The sequence below is a fragment of the Macaca fascicularis genome, chromosome 11, assembly GCF_037993035.2.
Source record: "Macaca fascicularis isolate 582-1 chromosome 11, T2T-MFA8v1.1".
Lineage (NCBI taxonomy): Eukaryota > Metazoa > Chordata > Mammalia > Primates > Cercopithecidae > Macaca > Macaca fascicularis.
This window is the reverse complement of record NC_088385.1, coordinates 1,139,928-1,150,441: the sequence shown is the minus strand read 5'-3', so window position 1 is coordinate 1,150,441 and position 10,514 is coordinate 1,139,928. Positions and strand designations below refer to the sequence as shown.

Genomic DNA, 10,514 nt, shown 5'->3' with positions numbered 1-10,514 from the left:
GACCAGTCAAAGCTTTTAAGGATTTGTGCTTAGACTGAGGTTCTATCAGGTTCTCACCCTCCATTAATTTGAGAGCAAAACCATTATATTTTAGTTGAATGTTTGAGAAAATGAATTGAGTAGCTTGTTTTATTTGGAATTCCATTATTTCTTTTTCTGAATAATATAGTTTTCCAGATTTAAGTGGTAAAAATTAAAGACTTTGTTGTAAATATTTTTCTTTTTTTTGAGACAGTCTCACTCTTGTCACCTAGGCTGGAGTGCAGTGGCGCGATCTCGACTCACTGCAACTTCCACCTCCTGGGTTGAAGCAATTCTCCTGCCTCAGTCTCCTGAGTAGCTGGGATTACAGGCGCCCGCCACCACACCCAGCTAATTTTTATACATTTTTAATAGAGACAGGGTTTCGCTATGTTGGCCAGGCTGGTGTCAAACTCCTGACCTCAGGTGATCTGCCCACCTCGGCCTCGAAAAGTGCTGGGATTACAGGCATGAGCCACTGCACCCGGACGTAAATCATTATAATTGTATGGAATTATTATGAATCACAGCTTCCTGTGTCCACACCCTTTGTAATGTGACATTGCCACTCTTCCCAAAAAAATTGGAGTTTATTTGACCACCTCTAGAATCTGGGATGGTCTTATGACTTGCTTCGACCAACAGAGTATGATGGAGTGATCTTGTACATTTTGGAGTCTAGGTTTTAGGTCTTTGCTTCTTAGAATGCTAAGACCACCATGCAGTGGAAAAGCTCCATCCACCATAAGAAGATGAGAAGCCATGTGGAGAACTAAGACTTTTCAGCCAATAGCCAGCACCAACTGCCAGACACATGAGTGAGGCCATCTTGAACCCTCCAACCCTAGTGTATTCAGGGTTCTCCAGAGAAACAGAACCAACAGGATGTGTGTGTGCATGTGTATGTTTATAAAGATATTTATTTTAAGGACTTGGCTCACTTGATTATAGAGCTTCCAAGTCCAAAATCTGAGGGGTGGGTTGGCGGGCCGGAGACCAGGGAAAAGGTGATGCTACAGTTCAAGGCTGAGAGCCATCTACTGTCAAAATCCCTTCTTCTTCACGGAAGGTCAGTCTTTTGTTCTTTTCAGGCCTTCAGTTGATTGGATACGGCCTACTCACATTACGGAGGGCAATCTGCGTTATTCAAAGTCCACTGATTTGTTAATCTCATTGCAACATACCCTAACAGAAACAGTAGAATGTTTGACCACGTATCTGGGCACCATGGCCCAGCCAAATTGAACATCAGGTTAACCATCATACCAGTCAAGCTGTCAGATATAATTGCAGGAGTGATCCCAGGTGAGGCCATGACAACACCAGATTGCTAACCCACCGAATTGCCATTAGTCATTTTTATTTTCCGCCACTAAGTTTTGAGGTGATTTGTTACACAACAAAAGGTAACTGAAACCGAACTATCTGCGAAAGTGTCTGTGGGTTTAGGCTGGGGGTTATGAGTAAGTGGACATTAACTTTTGTGGATGCTATAATCAAGAGGAGGGATATTGTGTATGTTACATGCTGGTACAGTCTCAAACAAAACGTGGCATACGTAAATGTAGGACGAGGCAACGGCACACAAGGCAAATTGGTTTGTGAATCATTTATTTAGCAGATATTTATTGCACACCTCCTATACACCAACCACTATTCTAGGAGCTGGGAAAACAAGACAGACACTGTCCCTGCCTTTGTGTAACTTACGGTTTGAGGGAAAAAGGCAATTAAATATGCAATTTCAAAAAGTTTGACAAGGAAGTACAAGTTGCTGCTGACCACACCAATTTTTGGGATTAGGAAAGGCTATCTAGAAGTGATATTTAATCCTTCATATTTATTTAAATAAATATTATTTATTATTATTTAAATAAATATTATTTAAATAAATATGAAGGAGGAGTTCACAGTTCACAGATTTGCTCAGCCTAATCCTTCATATTTATTTAAATGAAGGATGAGTAGAAATTTAGGAAGGGGATATAATGATACAAATGATTTTGGGTCAGCAGAGTACAAAAATGTTCTGGACAGAGGAAATATGTGTGATGGCTCAGAGGTGAGAAAAATCATGGTGTACTAAAGTCACAACAAAGACTTCTGTAGATCATATGGAGAAGCAGTAGAGATGAAGCTGGAGAGTAAAGCAGCAAATCAGCAATTAAAAAAGATGTTTGGAGTTGTTGAGTTTGGAGATGAAAAGTGACAAGATGAATTCTGGATTTTAGACAAAGCAATCCAACTTGAGAATGGAGAGGAATTTCAGAGGAGAAAAGAAATGAGCTGTTGTCAGTAAGAGTATTTAAATTAGGATACTGGTAACAAGGATGGAGAGACACACGATTATACATGGGAAGTGAGAGCAGAAAGCATGAGGACTATTTCTTGATTGTTTTTTTTTTTGCCTCAGGCAACTGAATAGATGAAGGTATTAATGAAACCAGGAACACTGAAGAAATAGTGACCAATTAAAGTACTTTGAGTTATCAGAGTGAGATGTCCTGTAGGTAGCTAGACAGTACTGGCTGGTAATTCAGAAGAGCTGCTGTGTTCTGTGTAAAAGGAAAAGCAATTCCTGGATGGTGGCTAAAGCCAGCTGGCAGGATTTAGGGGATGGGTTAGACCTGCACTTGTTTTCCTGGAGAAGAGGCGGCTATAAAGTGGCAGAGTGAGATTACTGTAAAATACCTGCATTCAAAGGGCTAAAAAAAAGAGAAATGCTGGAACGGCTACTTGCTAGAAACGCAGCAGGGTAGGTTAAAACAAATCACGAAGCACGGGCGGCGAGGCTGGGGGGCTAACGCTAAGCCCTGCGTGATTTCGACTACACCGACACACAAAAGGGAAAGGGACCCTCCTCACCGGAAGCACAACCTCTGCCCTCTGGGGCATTACACATTCCTCCGCGCCGGAAGAACACGTCGCGCCTCGCCTCGCCCCGTCGGCCTGGCTCTGTCCCCACCTCTAGTGAAGGAGAGATTGCGCCTCTCCCCGACCCCCTACCCAGGGCGAGCCGCGTGGAGTCGTTGGACTGGGCAGAACTTTGGCAGGCAAGGAGAGAAACAGCCACACCGGGCTGCCGGGCAAGAGAAGAAGGAGGAAGGGCCAGATACCCGGGCGTCGCGCCGCTGCGGAAGGATTCCGTTTCCTGCGGGGGCGGAGGGATTTGACAGCACAGTAACTTCCGGAGAAGTCCTGACCCTCAGAGGAAAAGCCTTGCAAGAAACAATAACAAACGGGAGGAGGAAGCGGTTCTGGGGTGTCTGTGTTGAGCGGTTCTTTTCCGCGAAGATGCGCTTCGGCCCCAGTCAGGGGACGTGAACGGGCTCAGTGGGCTTCAGCCAGCTTTTCTCCACCGGTTCCCCACGGGGACCCCCCCCCCGGCCGCTGCAATGGCGGGCGTGGGGCCGGGGGGCTACGCGGCCGAGTTCGTGCCGCCCCCGGAGTGCCCCGTCTTTGAGCCGAGCTGGGAGGAGTTCACAGATCCGCTCAGCTTTATCGGCCGCATCCGGCCTTTGGCGGAGAAAACCGGCATCTGCAAAATTCGGCCGCCCAAGGTACCTCAGTCTGTGGAGAGAGAGGGGGAGAAGGAAGAAGGGGGGAGTCCGTGCACTGGGTTTAGCCTTACTTTTCCGATCCTTCTCTCCTTTCGTATGTACTCTCCTTTATGTTGAGACAACCGGAGCCTGTTTCTGGATGTTTCTGCTTCGGTTTCTTTTGTGGTCTTATGTAGACACGTCTGAATGCGAGAAAGTGGTGTCTCTGGGGTCTTCCGCCTAGAACTTGGGAACTGATACTTTTCTCTCCGCTGTGGGCCTAAAGCCCTTCGTTAGCCAATATGAGGTTTAATTAAAGTACATTCTTCCCTCACGTATCCTCATTATGGTTTGATAGTCGGCTATCTCTATTCAAGACCTGATTGGATCAAATATTTGCAGGCCTCCTCTCAGGGCTAGGGTTTCTGAAAAGGTAATCTGAGCTCTAGTTCCACCAGATGGTATTATAGACATAGAACTCCAGACTAATCATTGCTGCAGTGAGAAAGTCTTACCGGGGAAAGAGGAGCAGCAATAATTCTAAAATTGAGAGGTTTAGGAAGAATTCATCTATAATGGAGGCGGGAGGAAATGTTGAAATCTCTTGACATAGGGAACTCAAGATCAACGATTTTAGAATCACAGTTATTGCAGATAACTAGGTTTGCCTATAAGGTTAATTATAATCTCAACATTGAGGTAAGGAAAGTAGGTACTATCCCTTGTGTGGAGGGGATTAATGCCCCAAGAGATTGAGTGAGATGCTCAAGGTCAAAAGGTGTTTTTCTTTACTCATTAGATCAGTGCTTTTTAAATGCTGTTGCGGGACCACTTGCACCTGGGTCAACTGGATGCTTATTTAAATGCAGATCTCTAGGCTTCTTGTGGAAGTTCTGGAATCTGCTTTTCTAGCAACTAGTCTCAGATGATTCTTCATGTAAGTTGAGGTTTTCGAACCATTGCTTTAGTCATTGCTTCTTAAAGGCATTTTGCTTTATGTTTTGTCTAGTATTGGTAATGATAAAATATTAAGCACTGTTAACCAGTGTTGCATTTTAAAAAGCATCTGCCGTCACCACTGACTACCACAGTGATAGGCACCGCAGCGAATTAAAAACTTAAATGACAGCGAGGAGGAGCTAATTTAACACCTATAGATTGTTTGCTTTAATCTTTGAAGCCCTGATAGGTAAATGAAGTCCACCTTTTACAGATAAGATTAATCTGGATAAGTTAAAACACCAGATGGGTTATCTTGGGCAAGTGGCAAAGTATATTTTGAACCTAGATCGGTTTTTCTGATTCTGAAACAGACATAATGCTCCATGTAGAATGAGTTTAAGGTTATAGACTATTCGTTGCAAGCAGAGGATTAACAAATAATTGCTGTGATGATATGCATTGCCATCCTCCAAAAACTTCCATTTAACCCTTTTTTTCTATCATAATTACCTAATATTAACAAATCTTAAGCATTGAAGGTTTTCCTAAGTCGTATTTTCATCTACTCTTGAATTTATTAATTAGAAATTCTATTCACGGTTACTTCGATTAAAAAAAAAGTTTTTTTTAACTTAAAAAATGTTGAAATAATGCTTTCTCTTTTTTTTTTTTTTTTTTTTTTTGAGACGGAGTCTCGCTCTGTCGCCCAGGCTGGAGTGCAGTGGCGCGATCTCGGCTCACTGCAAGCTCCGCCTCCCGGGTTCACGCCATTCTCCTGCCTCAGCCTCCCGAGTAGCTGGGACTACAGGCGCCCACAACCGCGCCCGGCTAATTTTTTGTATTTTTAGTAGAGACGGGGTTTCACCGTGGTCTCGATCTCCTGACCTTGTGATCCGCCCGCCTCGGCCTCCCAAAGTGCTGGGATTACAGGCGTGAGCCACCGCGCCCGGCCAATGCTTTCTCTTTTTATGTCACATTATTGAAAATAAATCTTGTTTACAATCAGAATTTAATTTTAGTATTGGCAAATTTCTTTAGTTTCCAGGCTGGAGTGCAGTGGCACGATCTTGGCTCACTTCTGCCTCCACCTCCTGGGTTTTTTTTTTTTTTTTGACTACTCACGTTTTAAAATAGGTTTACTGTTATTCTGTTATTTAGGCCAAATCAAACTGTGTTATTTAGACCCCACTTGAAATATGCTATCTGATTTTAGTTATATCACAGTCTGGAAACTGTCCTTGTTCTGTGTGTGTGCTTACTTTTTTTGTTGTTGAATATTTGGGTTCCCAGAAGCTGGGCTTTGAACAAAACTTTTGTGTAACATAAAGTGCTCTGTCGCGTTACACATACAGTACAAAAGAAAAAGTTTAAAAAGTTTATTTTTAATCTTTAATTTTACCCTTTTTGGTTTTTTAAATTTTTTGGTGTTTTTTTTGATCTTGGTAAACCTGAATGTTTACTAGACACCGTTTTGTGGTACATGACCTCATTGAATTCCACTTGAGTAACTTGGGAAAGCATAATTGTGGGAGATAAACAGTGGGACTGGTTTGAAGAGGATTGCTTCTCTGGGTAATATAGGTTGAGCATCCATCCCTACTTTAAAAATTCCAAATCCGAAATCCTCCCAAATCTGAAACCAAGTTATCCTGAAACATTATTATTCTTTTTATTTTATAGAGACAGGGTCTCGCTTTGTTGCCTGGGCTGGTCTTATGCTCCTGGGCTCAAGCGATCCTCCTGCCTCAGTCTCCCAATGTGCTGGGATTACAGGTATGAGCTACTGCACCCAGCTTGAATAGATTATTTTTTTCATTGTATTAATGGTATGTTATATTTTTTCTGTTAACTACGTAAGTGGAAATAAGTGTAAGGAAATGATTGTTTATTGGTAACATGTAAGAATTCACAGTCAGAAATGATGGTGATGCCAGACAACCACAGATTGTCCACACCGGATGGCTGAGTTAGTGACACCTTTCTTTTCTCATAGTCCAGTGTACACAAGCGTTATGCACCAAATTATTAAAAATATTGCATAAAATTACCTTTAGGCTATGTGTATAACTATATGAGACAAAATAATTTTGTATTTAGACTTGGTTTCTCTCTCCAAGATACCTCCTTATGTATATGCAGATATTCCAAAATATGGAAAAATCTGAAATCCAAAACACTTCTGGTCCCAAGCATTTCAGATGAGGGATACTCAACCTGTGTTAAAATTATTTTATCTAAAAGAATTGCTCATTCTGTCTCTATAATAAAGAAGTCTTATAAGTTAGTCTATTAGCACCGTGATTATGGCAAAACCCCCCTTTAAGGGAATAAATAACGCATTCCTTGCTTAAATACCACTGTGTTTTTTTTAAAAAAACTTTCTATTTAGGACTGGCAGCCTCCATTCGCCTGTGAAGTAAAAAGCTTTCGTTTCACTCCAAGAGTCCAGCGCCTGAATGAACTTGAGGTAAGTGTTTTGTCACCGTTTCTGCCTCCTGATTCATTCTTTGTGTTCGGGCTGTAGGTAGAGAACTTTGAGAAGCTCATGGACCACAGCCTGGAGTTTGTGTTAATTGGTATTGAATAGTTACTTGATGTTTGGAGGAAGAGTGTGATTTTTTAAAAAATTGTGCAAAGTAGTTATGGTTTCTCCGTTTAACTGAGATCATGAGAAACTGTCTCTAGCCCTGTTGTTCTAGTGGAAATGTTCAATGTTTAGCTTCAATGCTTAGAATTCTTAAATTCTACTTTCTCTAGTGTTTCTTACTCTACTAAAAGTTTTGTTAATCTCCGAAGATTTCTGTCTCCCTTCATTCTTGGAAAATGGATTTTTAAATTCTGTTTTAAAACCCTAGTTTTCAAAGTTAGTTTTGTTTTGTTTTGGTTTTGGTTTTAATGGAACTTTGCCAGGAGTGTTAATCTGATTTATTAAGATCTGCCTTTAAGCATTACTAATGTATATTAAATTATCTAAATGGAAGTCTATTTATGTATTGCTGTTTTTCCTGTCTGCGGATTTTCAGAAGGTTTTTCATTGTGATATGAAAACTTTTAGAGTACAGAAGGAAAATTATTGATAGCAAAGGTTTATTATGTCATTCTGAAGTGTTCCCCCCCCCGCCAAATATTTCTGAGAGTTTAATACATACTTTTTTTTTTCTTTTTTTGAGACAGAGTCTCGCTCTGTCACCGAGGCTGGAGTACAGTGGCACGATCTTGGCTCACTTCTACCTCCACCTCCTGGGTTCAGGCAATTCTCCTGCCTCAGCCTCCCTAGTAGCTGAGGTTACAACGACCATGCCTGGCTAATTTTTGTATTTTTAGTAGAGATGGAGTTTTGTAATGTTGGCCAGGCTGGTCTGGAACTCCTGACCTCAGGTGATCCACCTGCCTTGGCCTCTCTAAGTTCTGGGATTACAGGCATGAGCCACCGCGCCTGGCCGCAATACATATTTTTTCTTTTTAGTCTTGTAATTAGATGCTTGACAAAGAATATTAGTATCAGTGAGGTATAGAGTTGATGCACCTAAAGTGTGCATGTTACCTATGGATGAAATGACAGAATGTTAGAGACTGAGGAGGATCTGATTTACTGAATTTTCTGATCAGCATAAAGTTAAACCAACTTACAAAAATTGTTTTGGTTGCTAATATGACAACTTTTTACATAAATCAGAGTGACCTTTTTGCCTGAATAAATACAGTTTTTTTTTTTTTTTTTTTTTTTGAGACAGAGTCTTGCTCTGTTGCCCAGGCTGGGGTGCAGTGGTCGGATCTCAGCTCACTGCAAGCTCCGCCTCCCGGGTTTAGACCATTCTTCTGCCTCAGCCTCCCGAGTAGCTGGCACTACAGGCGCCCGCCACCTCGCCCGGCTAGTTTTTTGTATTTTTTAGTAGAGACGGGGTTTCACCGTGTTAGCCAGGATGGTCTCGATCTCCTGACCTCGTGATCCGCCCGTCTCGGCCTCCCAAAGTGCTGGGATTACAGGCTTGAGCCACCGCGCCCGGCCATAAATACAGTTTATTAGAAGTCTTTTGCCTCTTTATTTTTGGCTAGTTTTACTATTGGCTAGTTTTACCGGGTTGAAATAAGCAATAATGAAAAGTCTTTGAATTTCTTTAGAGAAATGAATACCTCTATTACAGTGGTCCCAGACCTTTTTGGCACCAAGGACTGGTTTCATGGAAGACAGTTTATCCATGGATGGATGGGGGTATGGAGGATGGTTTTGGGATGAAACTGTTCCCCCTCAGATCATCAAGCATTAGATTCTCAAAAGGCGCGCACAACCTTAATCCCTCATGTGCAGTTCACAGTAGAGTGGGTGATAATGCTTGCCTGCTGCCGCCGCTCACTCCTGCTGTGCGGCTGGGTTCCTAACAGGCCACTGACGGGTACCAGTCCGTAGCCCGGGGGGTGGGGACCCCTGCTCTGTTGTCCTCGTTCATTTCAATCGTAACTTTGTTTTTATTTCTGTATTTTAATAATCTTAGTTTTTATTTCTGTATTTTAATAATCTTAGTTTTTATTTCTGTATTTTAATAATCTTAGTTTTTATTTCTGTATTTTAATAATCTTAGTTTTTATTTCTGTATTTTAATAATCTTAGTTTTTATTTCTGTATTTTAATCTTAGTTTTTATTTCTGTATTTTAATAATCTTAGTTTTTCTGTATTTTAATAATCTTAGTTTTTATTTCTGTATTTTAATAATCTTAGTTTTTATTTCTGTATTTTAATCTCAGGCAATGACCAGAGTGAGACTGGATTTCTTGGATCAACTAGCAAAATTTTGGGAGCTTCAAGGATCTACTCTGAAGATCCCTGTGGTAGAGAGAAAAATCCTGGATCTCTATGCTTTGAGCAAGGTGAGGCTTATACTGGTTTAGAAATTAGAGCACAGGCTTGTCAATTTAGGAATATCAAATACGTTTGGTGGTAAACATTGCTTCCAGTGGAGGATTTGTTTGACAGTGAAATGCACTAGCCGGGTGTGGTGGCGGCGCCTGTATTCCCGGCTACTCGGGAGGCTGAGGCAGGAGAATTGCTTGAACCCGGGAGGCGGAGGTTGTGGTGAGCCAAGATCACGCCATTGCACTCCAGCCTGGGCAACAAGAGCAAAACTCTGTCTCAAAAAGGACAATGAAATGCACATTTGAATAAATGGAAATGAGAGATCTCAAAGTTATCTTTAAAAGTTATTTTATATTTGTTGAGATTAATATGTAATTACCAAATATTAATATTTATCAGGCTCGGCCGGGCGCGGTGGCTCAAGCCTGTAATCCCAGCACTTTGGGAGGCCGAGGTGGGTGGATCACGAGGTCAGGAGATCGAGACCATCCTGGCTAACATGGTGAAACCCCGTCTCTACTAAAAATACAAAAAACTAGCCGGGCGTGGTGGCGGGCGCCTGTAGTCCCAGCTACTCGGAGGCTGAGGCAGGAGAATGGCGTGAACCTGGGAGGCGGAGCTTGCAGTGAGCCGAGATCGCGCCACTGCACTCCAGCCTGGGTGACACAGCGCGAGACTCCGTCTCAAAAAAAAAAAAAAAAAAAAAAAATTTATCAGGCTCTGTGATATACAATATGCAAAATAAATTACTCTAGCCTGCTAATATTATCTTGTGCTGAGTGTACAATGTTCTGTGTTGAGCTTGTCATCCTTTTTTGTTACTTAATTGAAAATTTGGCCCAGGCACGGTGGCTCATGCCTGTAATCCCAGCACTTTAGGAGGTTGAGGTGGGAGGATCACTTGAGCCTAGGAGTTAAGAGACTAGCCCGGACAACATGCTGAAACCCTATCTCTACTGAAAATACAGAAAAGCTAACTGGGCGTGGGTGCACACCTGTAGTCTCAGCCCACTCAGGAGGCTAAGGTGGGAGGATCGCAAGTCCGGAAAGTCAGGGCTGCAGTGAGCTGCGGTTGCACCACTGCACTTCAACCTTGGTCACAGGAGTGAGACCCTGTCTCAACAAAAAAAAAAAAAAAAAAAAAGAAAATCTGGCATAT

The 10,514-nt window shown here is 42.1% G+C and overlaps 1 protein-coding gene across 2 annotated transcripts in view; it reads left to right on the top strand.

Annotated features, from left to right (window-relative positions):
- The first annotated feature begins 3,228 nt into the window (after positions 1–3,228).
- KDM5A (lysine demethylase 5A) overlaps positions 3,229–10,514 on the top strand; it is a 94,303-nt gene continuing 87,017 nt past the window's right edge. For both annotated transcript variants that reach the window (XM_005569714.5, XM_074006003.1), the window contains exons 1-3: positions 3,229–3,581; positions 6,892–6,969; positions 9,247–9,369. In XM_005569714.5, the coding sequence (XP_005569771.3) occupies positions 3,417–3,581; positions 6,892–6,969; positions 9,247–9,369 (366 nt within the window). In that variant the 5' untranslated portion in view covers positions 3,229–3,416. The remainder of the gene's footprint in view (positions 3,582–6,891; positions 6,970–9,246; positions 9,370–10,514) is intronic.